Source organism: Ambystoma mexicanum, chromosome 10 (assembly GCF_040938575.1).
Source record: "Ambystoma mexicanum isolate Mex_15411 chromosome 10, UKY_AmexF1_1, whole genome shotgun sequence".
Lineage (NCBI taxonomy): Eukaryota > Metazoa > Chordata > Amphibia > Caudata > Ambystomatidae > Ambystoma > Ambystoma mexicanum.
Genome location: NC_090932.1, coordinates 804,215,495 through 804,239,437, shown reverse-complemented (window position 1 = coordinate 804,239,437; position 23,943 = coordinate 804,215,495). Strand labels below are relative to the sequence as shown.

General features: G+C 49.4%; 1 protein-coding gene across 1 annotated transcript in view; it reads right to left on the bottom strand.

Annotated features, from left to right (window-relative positions):
- The window catches only part of SMC4 (structural maintenance of chromosomes 4), a 1,048,897-nt gene that overhangs the window by 106,687 nt on the left and 918,267 nt on the right, over window positions 1–23,943 (bottom strand). Inside the window, exon 22 of the mRNA XM_069618465.1 lies at window positions 18,341–18,573. Within this exon, the coding sequence (XP_069474566.1) occupies window positions 18,341–18,573 (233 nt within the window). The remainder of the gene's footprint in view (window positions 1–18,340; window positions 18,574–23,943) is intronic.

The following is a 23,943-nucleotide window of genomic DNA, read 5'->3' as shown; positions in this document are numbered from 1 at the left end:
ACCACTGACATTGCTGTGGTCGAAGAAGTCCTGGACGTGGTAGACTGGTCTCGCCAACGGGGGTCTCTGCTTCTGCAAAGCCAGCAGCGTTGGACGTAGGCATTGACGAGGACCTTGGAGCTCCCTCTTTGCAAATGTCTTTCCTAGGTCTTTCGATGAAGGGCCATGTTTGGAAAAGAGGGTCGTTCTCTCTGATGACACCACCCACCTGCAGGCTTACCATGGATGGGCAAGGCAAAGGGGAGCATGCATGCTCCAAGGTGGGACCTGCAGCACTAGCGGCCCGTGTTGGATCACAAGCGTGGCGCTTTGTCTTTCTATGGACATCCTCTGATGGGACACTTAAACTGGTAAAGTTCTTTCGACTGGATGTTCCTCCAACATATTCCTCATCTATGACATGTAATGTCCACAGCTGTGCTGCTTCGGAAATTGATTTGGCAGAGGGCGTCCTTGCGTCGATGTCCCTTGAGGGCCTCCATCGAGGGTGACGTAATCGGATGTTACAAGTAGGATGCACAGCGCCCGTAGCCTCAGTCCATGTTTTTGCCCCTCTCACAATGTGCGGCATACATGCCTAGAGTCCTGAGCCGATGGCACTTAGCCTTGCAGGACGTAAGCTGTAATGGAATGGGAAATGCGAGAGGGGTAGGCTGGGAGGGCAATGAAGAATATGTTGGAGGAACATCCAGTCGAAAGAACGTTACCAGTTTGGTAAGTAACTTGTTCTTCGAATGGATTGTGTCCTCCAACGTATTCCTCATCTATGACAGACTCCGAAAGCAGTAAAAATGAGTGGATGAGGGAAAAGAATGTAGACATACCCAATTCAAATGGCAGAGTACAGAACTGCTTTACTAAAGGCAACATCCCGAGCATGGGACGTATCCAGGGATTAATGCTTAAACGTGTGTATAGAAGACCACGTTGCAGCGTCACAGATCTTCTTAACCGGCACACCCCTCTGGAGGAGTGCACCCAGTGTCAGAGCCAAGTCCCTTGGGGAGATCCCTGGTACCAGAGTCTTGCGGCCCCTAAGCCGTATGGTCGGCAGCTTGTAGAGCCTTGGTCCCCTTGCTGGTAGTAGGACCTGAAAGATCTCTCCCGCTTGGACAATTCCCAGGGAAGGAGTCGCCGCCCTTGTAGGGTGCAGTGGAGAACAGGGCACCTACCTTTGGCTTGGTCTTCCTCCGACATCCTCATTGATGTGCTCCGGTGGTGATCTTGAGAACGGCTCCCTCCACCTGGCCAAGCAGTTCTTCAGTGAGCACAGGGTGAGCGCGTCGCATGCCGAGCAGCTGTGGTCCTCACCAAGGCACTGGAGACACAGCGCGTGGGGATCCAACGCGGAGAAGGAGCCCACGCGGGCTGGACACCCACTGAATCCAGCTGCTGTCGGAGGACACAATCCCTTCGAAGAACAAGTTACTTCTTACCTTGTAACGTTCTTTCGACGGGATGTTCCTCCGACGTATTCCTCATCTTAGATATCTCCTTCCAGCTCTGCTGGCCTCGGAAAATGTTTTCACTAGAGGGCGCTGCGCGTCGACGTCCTCCGAGTCGATGTCCCTCGACAGCTGCCGTATCGACACCGACGACATCCTGGCTATAAAGGCCGCGCGTAGCGCCCGTTGCTCAGTTCCGTTTTGTAGCCCACAATAATGCTTTCTGGACTAAACTAATCACCTTGAAGGAGCGTAAGCTGCAACAACAAGGGAAGTAGAACTGCGGGGATGGATGGGAGGGTCGATGAGGAATACGTCGGAGGAACATCCCGTCGAAAGAACGTTACAAGGTAAGAAGTAACTTGTTCTTCGAAGGGATTGTGTCCTCCGACGTATTCCTCATCTTAGATAGGCTCCCATGGCAGTATTCTATTATTGGAGGAGGGAGTACTGACTTCATGCTGTCTTCTATTGATGAATAGAATGCAGTACAGCCCTTCTAAACCTAGTCTCTTGACTGGAGGAGGAATCCAAGTTGTAAAATCGTGTAAAGGTATTGACAGACGACCAAGTAGCGGCCCCACAGATGTCTTTAACCAGCACACCTCTTTTGAGGGCCGATGAAGCTGCAATACCTCTGGTCGAATGAGCCCTAAGGTTTTGAGGGGGCTCTTTTCCTGCCAGTTTATAACATTCCAGAATGGCTAGAATGATCCATCTGGAAATGGTCTGCTTAGTTATTGGTAACCCCAGTTTGTGACCTGTGTAACCTACAAAAAGCTGGTCTGCCGGTCTTATTCAGGCTAGTTTACTGATGTAAAAACTTAAAGCCCTTCTAGGGTCTAGCATGTGTAACCTCTCTTCCTCTTTCCCCGGGGGAGGAGGAGGAGGATAGAAAGATGGTAGGGTAATCTTCTGAGTGATATGAAATTCAGAAACCACCTTTGGGAGGAAATTAGGCTTCACTTGCAGGACAACTTTGTCTTTGTGAAAGATAGTGTGAGGGGTTTATAAGAAAGAGCTTGTAATTCGCTCACCCTTCTAGCAGATGTAAGTGCTATTAATAAAACAGTTTTAAGGGTAAGGAATCGTAACGAACAAGAATGGAGTGGTTCGAAAGGTGTGCCCATCAGGAAAGTTAGGACTAAGTTTAAATCCCATAGGGGAACTTGGAATGGTCTTGGGGGATAAACATTGGTGAACCCCTTTAGAAATTGAAAAAGGATGGTTCTTCCGCAGTGCGCTTAAAGATGGATAGCGCTGCGAGATAGCCCTTAATGGTGCCAACTTGAAGGCCTGAATTTGCCAAATATAGTAGAAAGGACGAAACCATTGGTGTACCACATGAAAAAGGGTCGATATTCTGTTCTCTACACCATCTGCAAAATCTGTTCCAACGGCAGCGGTATAAAGACTTTGTTGCTGGTCTCCTTGCCGAAAGCAACACCTCCATAACATCATCAGGGCGGTCCCAATCCTTGTACCTCAGCCTTTCAGAAGCCAAGCGTGAAGGTTGAGGGTTTTGATGTCTGGATGGAGAACCTGACCTCCCTTCTGTGAGAGTAGGTTCTCTCTGAGTGGAAGTCGAATTGGAGGGCAGATGGACAAGTCTAGAAGGTCCGGGTACCACGTTCTCCTGGCCCAATCCGGGGCAATTAGGATCATGGTTCTCCGAAATCTTCTCAACCTCCTGATCATTTGAGGAATGCCAGGGACCGGTGGGAACGCGTACAGAAGCGGAAACTCCCAGTCCACTATGAACGCGTCTCCCAGAGCTCCTCTCGGGGGAAATTCCCTTGAGCAGAACAGATTGCACTTCCTGTTGAAGCTGGTGGCGAACAGATCTACCTGAGGGGTTCCCCAAAGGGCGAAGATCTCTTGAAGGACTTCCTGAGCTAGCTCCCACTCGTGGGAGGCTGTGTTCTGCCTGCTCAGAGCGTCCGCTGTCAAGTTCTTCTCTCCGGCAAGGTGAACTGCCGATAGAGAGATTCCTTCTTGGATTGCCCAAAACCAGAGCTGCATTGCCTCTCTGCACAGGGGCAGTGATCCTACGCCTCCTCCTTTGTTGAGGTAGTGCATGGCCACCGTGTTGTCCGTCATTATCAGGACGTTTTTCCCTTGTACAGCTGGCAGGAACGCCTTCAGTGCAAGTCTGATGGCGCTCAGCTCTAACAGGTTGATATGTAGTCTGGACTCCGATGGAGACCAACGACCGCTGATGGTCAAGTCGTTGGCGTGGGCTCCCCACCCCGTGAGTGAGGCATCCGTGACTACTGTTATCTCCGGCCAGGGTTGCCAAAACTGTTCTCCTTTCAGAATGTTCTCCTGACAGGCCCACCACTGAAGGTCTCGAGCCACCCTGTCGGGAATCTGAAGAAGATCTGTCATTCACCCTGAGAATTGTGACCACTGAGTCCTCAGTGCCCACTGGAGGGATCTCATTCTCTGGCACTAGGAAAATGCAGGATGCCATGAGGCCTAGCAACCTCAAAAAGTCGAAGGCTGGGAGACGTTGGGCATGTTTGAACTTGGTAACCATCTGTAGAATATCTTGAGCCCTCACCTCTGGTGGCGAGGCTTTTCCCAGGGAAGTGTTCAGGATCGCTCCTATGAACTGGAGTCGCTGCGATGGTATAATTTGTGACTTCTTTAAATTGAGGGAGAAGCCCAGTCTGTGAAGGGAGTGGCACACGTGATTTAGCTGGATCTGAGCTTGTTCCGAAGAAACAGCCCTGATCAACCAATCGTCCAGGTAGGGGTAGACGTGAATCCCTTCCCTCCTTAGACTTGCCGCCACTACCGACATTAACTTGGTGAAGACCCTCGGGGCGGAGGTCAGCCCAAATGGCAGCACTCGAAATTGATAGTGAGAGTTGCCAATTGCGAACCTCAGGTATTTCCTGTGTTTGAGATGGATAGGCACATGGAAATAAGCGTCCTGAAGGTCCAGAGATACCAACCAGTCCTGGAACTGAAGGGCCTGGAGGATCTGAGAAAGAGTGACCATCTTGAATGTGTCTTTCCTGAGGAATTTGTTCAATTCTCGCAAGTCCAAGATGGGTCTCAGTCCTCCGTCTTTCATAGCGTCTTTACCGTCCTGTATAATATTCAGGAACGCATCCCTTTCTTCTCCCTCCGGGATGCAGTCAGCCGCTGTAGAAGCACACTCCCAAAGTGTATGGCTGAATCTAGCAAGGGTGCAAGTAGCATTAACAGATTTTAACGCCATGCTACATGCCGAAAAAACTTTCTTTGCCATAGTATCATATTTTTTATTGTCCCTGTCCTGTGGGACGGTAGGATAAGCCGTCTTGACATCGTTAGAGGATGCTGCCTGTACCACCAGACTTTCTGGGGATGGATGTTTAGACAAAAACTCCGGGTCTGTAGAGGATACCCTGTACTTTGTAGACAGTTTTTTACTTACTGCAGGTAAGACATCTGGGGTTTCCCAGTTTGTCATAATCTTCCTCTGAAGAGCTTTATGAAAAGGCACCACAGGATCCTCCTGTGGGCCTTTGTCAAGAATATCCGTGAGGTCATCTTGTTGGAAAGTTTGTGAGGGTGCAGACCACCCCATAAACTCTGATCCTGGCCATTAAGGCTCTATCGGGGTTTCAGCATGTTCCCCCGGGTCTCGCCTAGCAAACTTCACCTCAGGGGAGCTGTCTAACCCACTTGCCTCATGTAAGGAATCATGAAGATCCTTTAACCTGCGTTCTTCAGAGGGAAATTCCTCTCTAATTGGGGTTACAGGTCCCTGCAACTCAAATGTGTCTTCCTGTTCAGACAATTCACCCTCTTCCATAATTGAGGACATAGTTCTCAATTGTTCTGAACTCAAAGGGTGTAAACCCCATTTCCAAAGCAGAGGGTGCCGAACTTGTCATAATCGGCCCTCGAAAACGTCAATGTCGTCGACGCCGAAGGCTTCGAGCGTGGCGTCGAAAACAAAGGCGGAGGGCCTCGAAGACCTCGACAGAATTGGAATTCTGCTCGACAATCTCGAAGCCATCGACGTCGAGGACCTGGGGGATAGTCACTCGGTGTGTCGTAACAGTGACTTTTCTTGGCGTCGACACCAGTGTCGAAGCTGGCGTCGAGTCGACAGACTCGTGTGTCGAAGGTCCCTTCGACAACGGCATCGAAGACATCGACCTCGACGGAACCTTCGTCGACGGCACCTTCGAGGAAGGTTTGGAGGTCATAGTCCTACTCGAGGGTTTGTGACGCGCTCGAGAGGTTTCCTTCGCCGGGTACTGCGACTCGCGGCGTTTTTGACCTTCGGGTCTTTCGACCAGAGCATCGCTCTCGGCAGTCTTCGAGGGGGTCGAGGCTGCTTTCTCGAAGACGCTCATCATATTTTTGCGGAATTCCTCCCATTCAGCCCGGGAACTATGTTTCGTGGAGCACGGGATTCTCTTTGGCGAAACAGAGGAAGAGGGAGAAGGGGATCTTCGACGTCTCCTCTTCGAGTGCTTCGATCTCGAGGAGTGATGAGACCCACTCCGAGATCTGGAGCGCGAATGGTGATGAGGAGACGAATGTCTGGACTTCGTTGAGGAAGAAGAAGCTTTAAAAGTCTTACCTTTCTCCAGCTTCCCCCTACGCTCCTTCAGGGCCTTAGCTGTCATGGACATACAGTCCTCGCAATCCGAACAATGGTGTTCAGCTCCCAAACACCACAGACAAACTCTGTGAGGGTCAGTCAGCGACATCTTTTTCCCACAATCTCGGCATTTTTTGAAGCCGGATCAAGGAGTTGTCGGTTCCGACAAAGAAGCCATCGAGTATGGATCGAATAACTCGAGGTAAATAGGTTTAACTGACAAAACTGAGCAACGGTATACCGAGGCACTGAGTAAGCGCAGAAAAACTGAACTGAGCAACGGGCGCTGCGCGCGGCCTTTATAGCCAGGATGACGACGGCATCGATATGGCGGCTGTCGAGGGACATCGACTCGGAGGACGTCGACGCGCAGCGCCCTCTAGTGAAAACATTTTCCGAGGCCAGAAGAGCTGGAAGGAGATATCTAAGATGAGGAATACGTCGGAGGACACAATCCCTTCGAAATTCTGTTCATGGATAGTCTTGTGCTATGATTGAGGACACTAACGTCACACTCCTCAGTCGAGTAGGACTGAGCTTTAACTTCAGCCAGAAGGATAAACACCAGAGCAGGTCCAGTGCCGATCTCATGCAACGGCAGACCATGCAGTCCCCAACATGGCTCTCTGCTGCAGCCTGTGGGAGCCGAGTGGGGAAGAGCAGCCAGAGAAATAGTCACAGGTGGTTTTATGGCTGTGTCTCCATTGGAGCCATGCCCACACTACTCCATGGCAATGTCCTCCTGAGCACCATACATGTGCCTCAGCCTGGCTGCACATCTGCCATAGCTGCTTGTCCCAATGTTTAGTACTGACCTTCTGGGAGCAGCGCCTGCTCACAGCTGATCGGTTCAGTTGATGGATCAGTAGAGGCTCTTGTTCTTCCGAGACCCAGTGTATCCAAGCCCCACTCTGTCCTTTCCACTACTTCACTGGGAGCAAAGAACAGTTCGACATTTGGGCAGGACCCAGCACTGCAGAGCTTGATCAGAATGCTGCCAGAAAAGGTCAAGTGTTGTGCTATTTTATACATAGCATTGTAGACCTTTTCCTGGAGCAACTTTTTGACATTGAGCCAATTTGCATACCCGCAATGCATTATCTGTCTCCAATCTGAAGAACTTCTGCTGATGTCTACTGGGAGGCACTGTGCTGTGAGAGACTAGGCTGAAATAGCTAATCCTGCTTTTCCAACTCCGGTTGAAGGAGTTTTTCACACATAGCGCCCAGGGTTGACAAACGTGTATGGGCATCAACTGGATTATCATACACTTATAACAGTTGCAGTGTGAACCCAAAGCTAGGACTTCATTACTAAACTTGCAAGGACCTAGTTGACAACTTACTTGCGTGGCCTCAAAGTGGGTTTCATCAAGGTAGAATAACAAGTTACTTTCTTACCTGGTAACTTTTTTCCGATGGGATGTTCCTCCGACGTATTCCACATCTATGACAGTAATGACCAGAGTTGTGCTGCCTCGGAATTTCTTTTCGGCGTAGGCGTCGACACGCTGTCCTCGAGGGCCGTCAAGGGTCGACGTCACCGGATGTTACATATAGGACGCACTACGCCCGTAGCCTCAGTTGTAGTTTTTTCCCCCCAGAACGGGTGGCACCAATCTGCCAGTATGACTACAGAAAGCCTTGCGGAAACGTAAGCTGCAATCGCATAAGAAATTCTGTAGAAGGGCAGGCTTCGATGTGGAATACATCGGAGGAACATCCCACCGAAAGAACGTTACCAGGTAAGAAAGTAACTTGTTCTTCGAGGGGATTGTGTCCTCCGACGTATTCCACATCAATGACAGATTCCCAAAGCAGTACCAACGTCTGGAGGTGGGACAAAGAATTTAGAATGCCCAATCAAATTGCTGAATAGAGGACCGCCTTACCAAATGCCAAATCTTGCCCATGGATGGAGTCCAGGGAATAGTGTCTAACAAAAGTATGGACAGAGGCCTATGTGGCTGCTTCACAAATATTACGAATGGGAACAACCCTCTGCAGAGCAGTGGAGGCAACCACACCCCTAGTAGAATGAGCCCGTAAGCCTACTGGAGTGTCCTTACCCACCAAACGGTAACATTCAGAGATCGTCAAAATGATCCATCTGGACAAGGTCTGCTTGGAAACAGCCTGACCTAAACCCCTTCCAGCGTATCCAACAAAGAGCTGATCGTCCACTCTGACCCGGGACATCTGTGAGAGATAGAAAGTCAAAGCTCTCCTCGGATCCAACCCATGGAGCCTCTCCTCTTCCTTACTAGGATGCGGAGGAGGATAAAACGCCGGAAGAATTAGCTTCTGGCTCAAATGAAATTCCAACACAACCTTCGGAAGAAAAGGACGTACCCTAAAGGACAACCCTGTCCTTATGGAACACCGTGAAAGGTGGCTTGGCGGAAAGTGCCTGCAACTAACTTACTCTGCGAGCGGAAGTAACTGCAACTAAAAATAGTCTTAAAGGACAACAGTCTCAACCGACAAGAATGTAAGGGCTCAAACGGAGCTCCCATTAGGAACTTTAACACTAAGTTCAAATCCCATCCCGGCACCTGGAAAGGTGACGGTGGAAACACATTAGTTAGCCCTTTTAGAAACCGAGACATCAAAGGAATCTTAAAATAAGAACACTCCTCAGACGAGCGCTTAAATATTGACAGCGCCACCAGGTAACCCTTAATGGTACCCACTTGCAGGCCCTTGTGGGCCAACGAAAGCAAACCAGACAGAACCACAGGAATGGAACATTGAAAAGGATCCACATTCTGTACCCGGCACCAGTCACAGAACTTTCTCCAATGGCAACGGTACAGGGATTTTGTTGCAGGCTTTCTGGCCGAAAGCAACACCTCCATCATGTCTTCAGGGAGGTCCCAATCCTTATACCTTAACCTTTCAGATACCAAGCATGAAGGCTGAGAGACTGGACCTCTGGATGGGGAACCCGACCCCCCTCCAGTGAGAGCAGATCGTCTTGATAGGGAAGACGGCGTGAAGGGCAGACGGACATGTCGAGAAGGTCCGGGTACCACGCTCTCCTGACCCATGCCAGAGCAATGAGGATCATTCGGGAACCGAACCGCCGTAACCTCTGCAACACTTGCGGAATGACAGGGACTGGAGGAAACACGTACAGAAGCGGGAAGGACCACTCCACTACGAACGCGTCCCCCAAGGCTCCTCTTGGAGGAAATTCCCGCGAGCAGAAGCTTTCGCACTTCCGGTTGACACTGGTGACGAAGAGAAAAACTTCCTGAGCCAGCTCCCACTCATGGGAGACCGCACTCTGCCTGCTCAGAGCGTTCGCCGCCGCGTGCGTCTCCGGCCAGATTAACAGCCGAGATCAAAATTTCCTGCTGGATGGCCCAGAACCAGAGCTGCATCGCCTCTCTGCACAGTGGGTGTGACCCCGCCCCCACTTTTTTGTTGAGGTAGTGCATGGCCACTGTATTGACCGTCACAATCAGGACACTCTTCCCCCGCACAGACGACAGAAAAGCCTTCAAGGCTAGCCTGACAGCCCGCGGCTATAACGGATTGATGTGGAGTCTGGACTTGTTGGCATGAGCTCCCCATCCCGTGAGGGATGCGTCCGTCACGATCGTCACCTCTAGCCAGGATAGCCAAAATGGTGCTCCCCTCATCCGATTGCCTTCGACGGCCCACCACAGAAGATCCTGGGCTACCGAAGGCGGCACCTGAACGGGAATCCGACATCCTGCTGGAAACCTGCGACCACTGCATCTTGAGAGCCCACTGCAGAGATCTCATCCGCAGCCTGGCCTCTGGCACCAGTAGAATGCAGGATGCCATGAGGCCAAGCAACCTCAAGAACTCGAACGCCGGGAGACTCTGGGCATGTTGAAACCTGTCCAGCATCTGCAGAATGGGATAAGCCCTCACCTGGGGAGGCGAACACTGAGGGGTGTGTCTAGCACTGCTCCGATGTATTGGAGCCATTGGGTAGGTGTCAAATGGGGCTTCTTTAAATTGAGGGAGAAGCCCAGCTTATGAAGGGAGTGGCAGGTGACGGACAGATGATCCAGGGCTTGCTCGGTAGAGCGTGCCTTGATCAACCAATCGTCCAGGTAGGGGTAGACGTGAATCCCCCCCTTTCCTGAGAAACACTGCCACCACCACCACAATCAGCTTGTTGAAGATCCTCGGGGTGGAGGTCAATCCGAACGGCAGGACCCGAAACTGAAAATGCGAGTCACCAACCGCGAACCTCGGGTACTTTCCGTGCTTGGGATGAATCGGCACATGAAAGTAAGCATCCTTGAGGTCGAGAGACATCAACCAATCCTGAAGGACTTGAGAAAGAGTGACCATCTTGAACTTGTCCTTCCCGAGGAACTTGTTCAACTCACGCAAGTCCATGATGGGTCTCAATCCTACATCTTTTTTCGGAATCAAAAAATATGGGGAATACCATCCCTTGTTCCTCTGCGCTATAGGCACCAGTTCTATGGTGCCGTTCTCCAGCAGGGATTGGATTTCCTGCGCAAGGAGCGGATCCACATGCTTCAAAGAGAGCTTCCCCGGTGGATTGTCGTGAGGCCTCTGCTGGAAAGCAAGACCGTAGCCGTGGGCTATGATCTCCAGAACCCACAGATCTGAAGTAATGGCACACCATTTTACAAGATGCAGCGCCAGCCTTCCCCCAACTGACAAACCATGGCCCATGGCCTCAGGACTGAGCGGAAGCGGCTGCGGCAGTGCCCGAGGGCAAGGAGGCAACTGCCCGAGTGGCTTTGGCACCTCGAGTACCCTGTTTTCCACCTCTGGTACTTCTACGTTGGCCCCTTTGACTGGCAGCTCCCCTTGATCTGCCAAAGGAAGAGTAGTATCGAAAGGAACCTCCACTCCATTTCTGTCCCCTAGGACGAAAAGACGGAGGTTGACGTACTGCAGCGCTCAAGGACTCAGCTGCAGCTTTGGAGGTCTGCAACCTCTCAAGGCTCTCGTCAGCCTTGCTGCCAAAAAGATGGACACCATCAAAGGGCATGTTGAGAAGCTGGGACTGTACATCAGGAGCAAACCCGACTTCCGCAACCACACAAACCTGCGCATCACGTTACTCGCCGCCATGGACCGGCTGACAGTCTGCCACGTCCAGACCCGACTGAAAGGATTCACACATGGCATCCTTGCCATCTTGAATGAGGGCTAGAAAACCATCCCGTTCCTCTCCTTCGGAATATGTTCAGCCGCCAAAGATGCACAATTCCACAGAGTGAGTGAATCTTGCCAAGGCACAAACGGAGTTGAAAGCCTTTATTTATTTTAAAATGTTTTTATTGGCATTTAAGGTCATACATAAAGCAGTTAGGCATAGGTTATGGCTTGTAATATTGATTGCGTGACACATTCGCCGATTGAACAACAAATGACAACAAAACAATAACTTAGACTGTCCTCTCTCCTGCTGTTATAGTGCAGTCCACTCGGCACGTGTAGTCTCAGTATCGGGGCGGTCGTTCTCCGTGCCAGTCTTCTGGGGGGGGGGGGGGGGGGGGATATTTAGCGCCAGGGCGTGCGCAGGTTTGGTGGTCTCATCAGGATGGCTAATTTGCAGTTCATGCCATAACGCTCTGCTCAGGTGGGTTTCAAATTCGTTGAAAAGATCATGTCTCTCATGAGGGCCTTCCAGGACTCTAGTGTGGCACTCACATCTTCTCCGCCTCTGCTGTTCCCTCTCCTCCCAGGCTCTGGTTTGGAGTTGAATGCCTTTAAAGCCATACCCCCAGATGAAAATACTTTCTTTGCCCAACCATCAAAGCGCTTGTCGTCCTCATCAGGAGGGATGGTAGGGTACGCAGCCTGCTTTGCTAGGGCCGTAGCCGCCTGCACCAAACTCTCTGGAGTGGGGTGCGTAGACAAGTAGCAGGGGTCACCAGGGTCACCACTGGCTGGACGGTATTTTTTCGGAAGCGACTTACCCACTGCCGGCAGACTCTCAGGAGCAGTCCAAGCCGCTGCCACTCTTCTTTGTAAGGCCATATGAAATGGCAACACCGGGTCAGTGGGTGCACCATGGTCTAGGATGTCTGTCAAATCATCCTGCAGAAAATCAACAGGTGTAGCAGACCACCCCAAGTACTCAGTCACACTCGACATGCGACACCTGTACAAGGACTCTGCATGTGTGCCAGGCTCAGGCCTGCCAAACTCAACCTCCGTAGATGTGTCAAGACCACTGGCATCATGTAAAGACTGATATAGGTCTTCCATTTGGCTATGACCAGACAACAGGTCATCAGGAACCTCAGGAGGTACAAACCCCTCCTCATCTGACCCTTCTTCCACCTCTGAAATGTAGTTCAAAGGCTGGAATAAATCAAGCCTAGGGGGAGGACCAAAGAAGGGCTCAAAGACAGGCCTCACTGACTTACTGAGGGCCTTCCTCTGAGTTTCCACAGCCCTCTGGGGCACCTCCGGTAAATCCTCCTCAAAAGGCGGAGGGTGCTAATGGAGTTGGCATCGACCGAGGCGCGGACGACTTCGACAACGGCCTCGAGGCTAGAGCCCCGAGCGTGTCCTCCGACAGCCTCGGCGCCGATGACTTCCTCGGAGCTGGAGCCTCCAGAGAGTCTCGACGGACATGGCGCCGATGATGCCTTCTTAGAAGGCCTCACAGGCTCCGAGGGTCTCGACGGCATCGAGGACCGGGACCTGGACCTGGCACGGGCTATGGCGATCAACCATGTCTGATCGGGACCTCGACGGCTCCCGATTATCGCGCCGGCCGCCTGAGCCCGAAGGCGTGCGAGCGGTGGCTCTAGCTCTTTCCTTGCCGGCTTCTCTCGAAGGTGCAGACGGAACAGTGCCCTGTGATTCGAAAATCGCCATCATGTCCTGGCGAATGCGTCCCATTTCACCGGCGAGGAATGCTTGGTGGGACAAGCCACCCACTGCCTGGCGAGTCCTCGAACGAGGAAGGTGACGGCGCTTCAGAGAATGCCCAGAGGCAGAGGAATGGCGGGAACCGCTCTGAGATAGAGACCCCCCCCCTGGACTCACGCCGACGCAGAGAGTCGCCCCTCGAAAGCCCAGCAGATTTCGATTTATGGGGTTTAGAAAACCTACCTACCGACAATTTCTTCTTCGGCTACCGCAAGGCCTTCGATGTCAGGGACTGGCAGTCATCGCAATCGTCGGTGGCGTGGCTTTCGCCCAGGCACCAGAGACAGACGTCATGCAGGACCGTAATGGACATTTTGGAACCGCAGTCCCGACACTTTTTGAAGCCCAACTTCGGGGTAGAAGAAGAAGACGACATTTTCACAAAACGAGCGCATCGAGATTCCGAAGCGGATACGTTCATGGAAAAAACAGAACTGAGGCTACGGGCGCTGTGCGTCCTATATATAACATCCGGTGACTACCCTCGACGGAGGCCCTCAGGGACAGCGTGCCGACGTAACCGACACATAAAAAATTTCCGAGGCAGCACAGCTGTGGTCATTACTGTCATAGATGTGGAATACGTCGGAGGACACAATCCCCTCGAAAACGAGACATGTTGCAGAGCTATTCCCTTTCCTCAGACATTTGTCCCCTCCTCGGAGAACTCGACCTAGATGTCCTTTCTCTCACAGAGACATGGTTTACGACCTGTTCTGTCACAAGTTTTGACACACTCCTCCCTGTGGGCTACACGATCCTCTCCAAACAAACGGTCCTGGAGGTGGAGAAGCCTTGATGTTTCCAGAGTGAGCTCCTGCTTCTGTCGTCCCTATCCAGGCCTACTCCGTTGAATACTTGGTCTGCAGGCTCTCAATCTCTCCTGGCCTCTCTCCAACTGTGGCCACCATCTACAGGCCACCTGGTCAGGTCGCCCTCTTTCTCTCTGAATGGGCCAACCACTCCTTCTCTCCTTGCCTCTACTTCTTGTCCTCCGAGATCTCAGCATCCACCTGGATGCTTCTAAAACCTCTGAGCTTTTCCGCAAACTCTGCAACACTCCCTTTCCATTCTGCCCTCTGGCCCAACACTTTGCCCGACATTCTTTGGATGTTCTCATCAACTCATACATCCCCCTCTCTAACCCTCTCACCACTCCTCTCTTGGACTGACCACTATTTTCATCTGAATCTCTATCCCTCAGGCAAAGGCCCCGCAGCACTGTCACCCACTTTCTCGGTCATTCGGCCCATGAAGCATGCGTCAGTGGATGCCTTTGCCTCTACTTTCTCTGCTCCTCCTACTCCTGGAAGTGGAGGGCTTCAGGCGCATCCTCTGACAAACTGGCCTGCCACCTACTCCAAAGGCAATACAGACTTATCCTGACCAAGAAGAGGGCACACATTCAAGCCCACGTGTCTGCAGCCTCAAACACGACCAAATTCTTTAAAATCTGCAAGGAGCTGGACAATCCTGTTACAGTCTCTCTCTCCTGTTCCCTCTCAGGCTCTCTGTATAGCTCTGGCCTTCTCACTTCTTTAAAAACACAGGACATCCTGTCTTCTATGTCCTTTTCCTCGGCCCCCCACACCGCTTTGGCCATCTCTCTTGCTCTCCTCTCTGACAACACCTGATGAGGTGTCTAGACAAGTCCAAACTATGAAAGTGTCATCCGAACAGGTGCTCCCCTGCTCCTCCAGAACCATCAAGGACCATATTGACACCTTCGCTCCAGTCTTGGCCGATTTCTGTAATCACTCACCACTGGAACTTTCCCCTCTCCCCTTAAGCACTCCTTTAGGCAGCACCTCAAGAAGCGGTCTGCCGATCCTACCTGGCCAGCAAACTATTGCCCAATCTCCATCACCTCTTTCCTGGTCAAACTCTTGGAAAAGCTGGCCATCTCCCAGCTTCCTCTCCACACTGAATCTGTTGGTTGTCTCCATGACGATCAGTCTGGCTTCAGAGCTGCCAGAGGCAAGGAAACTGCTCTCCTGAACACCTGTGAAGATCTGCTCTCTAATCCTGAATCCAGCATTCCTTCTGTCCTCATCCTCCTCCTTGATCTTTCCTCTGCTTTCGACACGGTTTAACGCGCCATCCTGATCCATCGAATCCTTGAGAACCTGGGCATCACGGATCAGGCCCTGGAATAGTTGATCGTCTTTCCTCTTGGACCGCCCCTCCCAGGTCCAACTTGGTCCCTTTCTCTCTGCCACCTCTCTCTCTACCTGCGGTATTCACTAGGGCTCTACTCCCTCACCCTGGTTTTTCAATCTCTACTTGGCCCCTGTGGCCCACCTGATCTCTACCTTCTCAAACTTTCAGTGTTATGTGGATGACACTCAGTTTTCCTTCAGGCTCCCCTCAGCCTCCTCTCTCGCTCATTCCTGACTGTCTATCCGCGATTAAGGATTGGTGCACCACCAACAATCTCTTCCTTAATGCCATTAAGATGGAGATCCTTCTCATTGGGACCATTGCCTTCCCTCTCTCGGACTACCTGCCTTGGGCCCTCTTCCTTTGAGGCAAAAAATCATGGTGCCATCTTCGACTCCATGCTCTCTTTCTCTCCTTGCATCTCTGTCGTCGCCAAGCAGTCCACTACCAGCTGCACCTCCTCAAAGGGACTCTTCCCTTTCTTACTATCCCCCAGAAGCTCACCGTCTCAAGAGCCCTGGTTCCCCCCCAGGCTGAACTAATGCAACAGCCTCTTTTTCAATCTGCCTACCTCTACTCTCTGCGATCTGGAACTAATCGAGAACAGGACGGCAAGACTTATCCTTGGCCTCATGCCCAGGGACCGTATCTCTCCAGTCCTGAAATCTCTCCTCTGGCTCCCGGTAGCAAGGAACAAGTACAAGACCCTTTGGATTGACCACAAGGCTTTCCGGGGCCGGCGCTACATCCAACGCTCTTTCAAAACACCTTCCCTCAAGCCTGTCGCTCAGCTACCTCCAACTCTCCAAGGGTTAGACGCTTCTCCAGGCAGAGAGTGGGGGTATATCTCTCCTCTGCAGGTGCCGCCCTCTGGAATAACCTCCCTGCACCTCTCAAACCTGAGCCGGACCACAGGTTCGGGAAGAAGCTAAACACTTTCCTCTTCTCTTCTGTTTGCTCTCCCTCCCCTGCGGACCTACCTGTCTGCTGTACTGACTGGTTGCTTGGCTACCCCCAGAGTCTCACTGGGTACCAGGATCTTTCCTCTTGCACTTTTCTTTCATGCACGATCTGAATGACACAAGGCCTAGTAAGATAGTTTGTCGTGTCCTCCCTTGCCTGGTCATTCCTAGAAACACTAGTGTACAGGCATGTTATTTTATTTATTGAAATTTTTAGTTTATTGCAAACTTTTTAGCCACATTCCTGTGTCTAGTCCTTTGCTATCATTGCAGAATAAAATAGAGTCCTCATCCGTGTTTAGAACAGTTTTTTCTATGGAGGCTCCCCCCCCCCCGTAAAGTGTTTCCCACCAGCTAGCTGTGTCCAGCCTGTGCCTCTCGTTCGTTAGCTTGTAGAGATTTATTGTTCTCAAGCCTCTCAGGACAGAAAAGAATTAGATCTTGCAGGGATTTGGTTAAGGTATTACAATAGCAGTATTTGTCACAATCCGCATAGTGGCCATCTCTTTAATATGGCTTTCATATGCAATATTTTCAACCGAAACCTTAAGAGATCCCACTGTTTTCTGTTAGGAAATGTCCTTAGGTACTGTGGGGTGGTGATTGGTGCCTCAAATGCATTTCTTGACAGCGAGTAAAGAATCTAATTGGACCTCTGTTGCTCAGTTTCTCGCTAGTCGTCAGCCCACAGGAGTTTGGCATGCATTGGGTGGTTACTTAAAGTTTCAGCAATCACTCCTAGGTTCAGTAAGTTGATGCAGCACTGATTTGACCACATTTTTAGAACCCTTTCATTCATATTTGTCTCTCTTGTTTAGATCACTTCAACCTGAAGAGGGCATTTGCCGGATTAGTTTTCCGAAAGAGGGATAGGGCATTCCATGTCACACTGGTGTGTAGAGATGTCAGGCCCACCTCATGACTAATGATTGCCAAAGAAATCACACTATCAGCTGCACCTCGTCTGAGGTATTCTTCCTTTCCTCTCCTTCTCCCAGAAGCTCACCATCTCCAGAGCTCTGGTTCTCTCTAGGCTGGACTAGTTTAATAGCCTCTTTTTAAATCTGCCTGCTTCTACTCTCCACCCTCTGCAACTCATCCAGAACAGTACTGCAAGACTTGTCCTTGGCCTCAAGCCCAGGGATCATATCTCCCCAGGACTGAAATCTCTGCATTGGCTCCCTGTCGCTGCGAGGATTAAGTTCAAGACCCTGTGCATTGTCCACAAGGCCTACTGGGGCCTCAATACCATCAACTCTCTTCCTAGATATTTAGGTTTTAGTCCTTATAATTATTGCTCTTACTTTCTCCCTTATGTTGGTTTCTATTGCGTGGTCTTGTCACTTGATCCGATTTCCGTCCTCGGTGGCAGGCAAGATCACAGCAGATTATCAGCATAGAGTCTATATTGGTGCTGTACATTTTATCCACCCATTCCACAACTAAGTTTACGAAGGACAAGCCTTATTCAGTCTCTGTATTCCAATATAAATTGAAGATTAGCAGATCTGATTTTTTTGGCCTTGGATCTATTTGAATTATCACAATTTGGATGCAAGGGTTTGGATAGATAGTTGTGATCACAAGACGACCCAGGCCATTTGTTATCATTGTGAAAAGTCCAGACGAGGGTCTTCCCTGCTTTCCTTTTTTGCATTGTTTAAATAGAGGGTGAAGCTGGCTAGAAAACGTTTTTCTAAGAGCCAAGACTGCAATTTTAGTGGGGTTTCTAAAAAGATGGGAGATGCTGCGAGTATTCCAGGACCCTATGGCCGAATCCTTGATCTCAGGAGGCATAAATGACTTATCAAATCATAACACTGCAGACAGACCCCCACTACCCCTGCAAGATTCTATCCAGCATTAAAAAAAAGTTAAGTTCCGATATCGTTTTGCAACAAACTCTCCACTCCTCTCAGACCACTGGGACAAAACGACAGCTGCAGTCGATTAAACAAAAGCTTCATGATCTGTTGATTTGAATGGTCAATCTGAAGATCCCAGCTACTACCACACAAGTTGATGGATAAGCCACATTCTGCCCTACAAAACTTCAATGCATCGATTAACATATGTTGGTTGAATGTCTGAAGATTATACTGTGTGATTAATTGAAGAACATTAAATAATAGTCCCTTTGTTCCAAACACCTCTACACAGAATACTTTATAGCATCTTTGCATATTGCATTTTATACAAGTTACTTAATATGGTGCCTTGACACCAATACTTCAATAAAAACAAATGAATAGGTACCTGAACATGATTCCTTCAGAAAATGGGTCAAGACTGTCCACCAGCTCCAGTTCAGCATCTCCTCCGAGAGTTAACATTTGGTAGTTTTCCTTCAGTTTATTTGTTATAACATTAAAACCAGCCATGAATTCATTAAGCCTTTGTTTTCGAAGATCCTCATAAGCTCTCCGAAAGTTGTCTCTTTCATTTGTAATTTCATCCAGTTCAGATACCCGTTGTAAGTACAATTCTTCCTATTTCGAAAATTAAACACTAAATAAGAATAATGTAGTCTATAACGGCAGAATAATTAAATACAATTTACCAATAGCATGTTCTTGCTGCAGATAACCAAAATCTGAACCCTCCAAAGCAGAGGATCCAGTACCACATTAACTGGAGACCTAAGGTACACAATGTTAATTTTAGAAGTCTTGCTTCCACACCTTTCACTTTCTTAAAGACCCTCAGCTTCCCATATTATAAATCAATTGCATTTAATCAGCAACCACTAATGTGGGCTCAGACGCTTCGCGACAAAATGAGAATCGGTAACTTGAGCATTTTTTAAAATATTGAATAGCGTTTCGGGCTTGCCAAAACAGTTGAACGCCTGGATGAACAAATTACTTTCCTTCAGTCATCCTCCCCCATATTCCTCATCTTAGAAATTCTGTGGGAGGAAATTCATCAGAAATCATAACACTCCAAAATGCATTGGCTTCTGCACTGCATCTTTTAAAGATGGAATTAATACCCACTGAGTTTTACCCATAGTAGCCTGTAAAGGAATAGGTTGTTGAAATAAGGAATGCACCAGAGTACCCCAAATATTATGATGGTTTAAGTACCCACGCACTGTGAGCAATAGGTCGGACCAGGTTTTTTTTCCCCCTGATCCCTTTTGTTTTGGCATAGTTTTGTCCTTGTTCTAACTATTTTATTGTACCCGTTTGCTCCAGAAACGGACTAATTTCATATAAAGAACTAGTTTACATTTAATACAATTCTAAAACTTGGTTGTGCCCAACCTTCACCCTTTTCTATAGGAATTGCATCAGAAAGAACATTATCAAAGGGGAGTAATTTGCTCTACGAATAGATTCCTTCCTCCAACATTCCATATCTAAGACTGTTACGTAAATATGTCCCATGTAAAGTGCTTTAGATTAAAGTGCTATAAAAAAACCTATTATAATAGTACGTAACTTGGGAGGAGGGACGAAGCAACATTCCAACACACACTAGAACATTCTGAAGCGATTCTCACCGAAAAGGAGCATCTTGCAGTGATAAGGCATACAAACAGTAATGTTTTGCAAAAATGTGCAGCGAAGTTGCAGAGGAGCAGGAGGACACCTTTTCCCTGGTCTCCACCCAGGTAGTACCGTCCAATTGGAATGACAGACGAAGAACCACCATTGAGAACCCATGCATGAAGCCTTGCAATATTCCTGTACCACGTCGAGTATATGAGACACTATATGCACTCTGGCAACCATTTAGAGTGTGACCGCAAGCTGACTTAATGGAGGAACATTAAGAAGGATGCTCATTGCCAAGTTGTCGAAATGCAGCCATGAACAGAATGGATGTTCATTAAAACAAAGTCTGACGACAGCTAAAGAAAGTCATAAAGAAGATATAAGAACCTATGCTGAAACAATATGAAAATACTCAAGAAAACATGACTGAAGAATTAAAAGAAACATGTTTTCAATGATCCATTAATCACAAAAAGAAAAAAAGATATTCACTGGTCAATAACTGTAAAAATGCTGAAACACAACGTAGAATGAACATATAGAACCTTGCTTGTGAGATATATATTCAACGTGTAGGATGACCATTCGAAGATGGACGGCTCATGTCAATCAGCCCAGTTACCTCAAAATACGAGCCCAGGATCTCAAAGTGAAAAGAAGATGAAGTTGTTTTTCCCTTGCAAAATAGAGGAGTACATTGGCCTACAACCAAGGATGCTATTTCGAGAAATGAAGGCAAAGTACGAACAAGTCCAATAATGAGTAGACCATGCGCGAAGGACATTTTCCAAAATTAGAAGGAACAATAACATTTACGGATGCCAAGTATTGGACAATTAAAAGTGCACAAAGTTTATATGGGATAGAGTGAGCAAGTCTCTAAAGGCCAAAAGAAGCATCTGCACCCAGTATAATTGAATCAAATGGTGTTGAATACATGGAAAAAATGGACAAATGTGGTCTTGTAACATGACCAAGCGCTCGCAAACGAGGGCTATTCATTAGGCTTGAAGCGAAGATAATGGTGTGCCTACACTCCCTTGAATGTTCCGAGACAGTGCAGACTGGCAAGGTCAATGTTCAAACAGAGGACATTGGCATGAGGCCTACCGATGAGGGGGTAGACTAATTGGGAAAACAAGGGGAGAACTGGCGTATCTCCAAGCACCTGGGTTTAGTTTCTATGTACGTGCTGCTAGCAAGCTGAACGTCCAAGGTTGGATTTGGGTTGCGAACAAATCAGAAAAGCCTGACATGCACTTTCTCAAACAATGTTGCAAGTATTGTTCTGCTGCCATATTCGTTGCTTTAATCAGTGTGCTACATACGTAGAAGTAGCTCAGGGCGTGTCAAAGATAAGGAGCAGCCAATGAGATCTTAACCTGTATGTAATTCTATATGTAGACATGTTGCCCTAATCCAATGCCGCACCTCTAGAGTTGTAACCAGCCGGATGTACACAGAGGCCATCAGCTCGAAAGGTCTGTGCTGCAATGATGCAAGGACCAAATGGAGGTCCCAGATCGGAGGCGGCCTATGCACCGGAGAAACAGCCTAGGCAACCCCTTAAGGTGGGCCTCAACTGCCAGGTTGCCTCAGCCGAAAACATGCTCAGGGAATTCTTGTAAGCCCCAATGGCTGCCAATTAAGTGTGGCAAGCTTAAACCTGAACTCCGAAACGGGCCAGCAGTGCTGCAAAAGCCAGTACGTCATCCAGGACAGGTGACAGGGTTCTGCCCATTGGCATGAGCCCAATGGCAGAACGTACTCCATTTGCTCTTATGCTGGGACCGAGTAGAGGGCCTTGTGGCCGAATGATGTCCCAGTTGTCATCCGAAAATTTAGCATGCTGAAGCCTCAGCTTGTCGGGAACCAAGCCGACAGGGCCAGCTTGGACGGATCCGATGCTTCACTGCCCCGCTCTGCTGCGTCAGGAAGCCCCTGCTGGAGATAGGGAGGTGGACGGGACCTTGGGAGCACAACTGCAGCAGATCTAAAAACCAGGTTCTCGAAGGCTAGTGGGGGGCAATCAGGATGAGCAGCAGCACACCAAGGCCCAGAACTTGCAGGGGTGGGTAGGAACGGATAACACCTATGGCCCTTGTAGGGGAGGACTGGTCCAAGACGACCCCCCTCGCCTGCACTTTCTCCCCAGGTAAGGACTATGGCTCTCTTGGGCGTCTCCTCATGCCACCCGGGCCCAGGTGGTGGAGGGCTCACCCACTGGAGACATTGCCCGCACGTATTAATTGCCCACACGTATTAAAATTCAGCTAGGCCTAGACACCATTTTGTCTGGTAAAAATGGTGTGAGCTCAGCGCACTGTAGCGCGGCCCCCACCCTCGGAGGGTTTCAGTCATCCTTGTTGCCGCAGCACCCTGGTAGATCCGCTGCGAGCCCGTTCCCACGAACCAGAAGGATATGAGCTAGTGTAATACACTAACATTGTAACAGTTCACCTCCCGCAGTGTATCGTATCATCGCTCCCAGCATGACCCGGCCAGCAGGCCTAGGCAAAATGAAAATGAACAGTAAAATGGTCGTCACAGGCCTGACAATCCTCGCATATCAATGTGTAGAATACTTGCAAAGGATGCTTTCCTCTCATAAAATCCCTGATATTATAAAAGCCCGTAAGATGTATGATTAAAAGAGATCATGCCCCAATGGTATAAGCAATGATGAGCATATACCATTGCAGTTGGTTGCAAATAATAAAGGAACGCACCAGGAAGCTATTTGTTACGTGTACTACTGAGATACTTACACCCCATGGGCTCGCGCCATAACTGAACTAATGCTGCTAGAATACACGAGGAAACGAATGTAACCAGACTGTGGAACTCATGTGAAGGATGCGCAAGAAATGCACTTGTTATGCGTGTATGTCTAAGCTTCTTATGTACCACCGTAACGTACAGTGGCGAGTCATTTCCTATGTATTCCACCAACCCGACTACTACCTCACTTACTGCAAGTATATGTGCATATAATTAAATACTGTAGTTGTTAAAACATAGTGTACGAATACGGTGTACAGACTGGGTATAATCGAGACACATCCAGCAAAGTTGAAATGCATGTTCTAAAAGGATTTGAATAAGTATTATAGAATGTTCAAATGTTTGATGTTTTTACCTAACTCAGCAACACACGAGGGAGATACCTTTGTGAAACACTTGCAAGGCCATTCCCCCTCCCACCCTGTGAGAGCCGCCAAAGGCATGAGAGCAGAGACCGCGCCGCGCTGCTTTACCTCCCCCAACCAGACTGGAGCCGCTTCAAAGATTTGTAACCCCCTCTGTAGCACCCAAGGCCACCACCCGCCACCTGCATTATTTACAGCACAGCAGTAAACCTCTGCCTGAACGTACGCGCCCCCTCGTAAACCTCACAAACCCACCGGACCACCTCAGACTTATGGCCCTGTGCAGTAAAGACACCTAACACTTTGACAAAACACAGCGGAACATCCATAACAACTTCTAACAAGGCAGAAAGACATGTACCGCCCGTGCCAGGCCCTGAAGCTTAGCCCCCCCCCACCTATGGCCCCGGTCAACAGGACACTGGTAACCATGCCCTGACGTATTGCCTCCAGTCCCCTCACAAGGTGCATTCCTCCTGTGTTGCATTAACCTGTTGTATAACCTATTGTAAGATTTACTGAAGAAGATAATGCTAAAAATGCTCGAATGACTGCGGTGTGCATGGCATAGGGCTAATAAGTTAGGAAGAGACATTCATCTCTGCCACTGGCCACGATGGCCCCACAACACCGCCTGGATGAACTCCGCCACCCGGCCAGGCCCAGCCCAACCCACGAGGCTGCCCAATGACGTCTTCCAGCCAAAGCCAACCACATCACAGCAGCACCTATAGTTAGTCGTCGCCACCCAATCCCCATGAATTTGTGCCCCCTATAGTGTGTAGGTTCTTATGACGTTTTTTGTAAATATATACGCCTGTCTTTGCTATTGTCAGACAGAGCGCTCTCGGAGTTTGCAGAGTTCTTTGCATGCCCTATTCTGATTGATAAACTCCCATTTACGCTCACCCGCACTCTGTCTTGGTCTTATTCCCATTTTGGGAGAGTCCTTCATTGTCTCTCATTGCGGGGAGGATCGTGCTGTTTGGGGACGCTTGCCTTCAGTGGTGACCCCGATAGCGTGATTTTATTTCTTCCTAAACCCATTATAACCGTCCCCTTTTGGCACGAGAATCTCCGGTCGAAAAGGGATACGCACGGTGAGCCGGCTCCGGGAGGCTGCCCGCCAACGGCGACCGGTACACTAAGAAGTGCGCACTCAATGAGAAAGGGTACGGGATCCCGATTGGAAAAAAATCCCCTTTGAGTG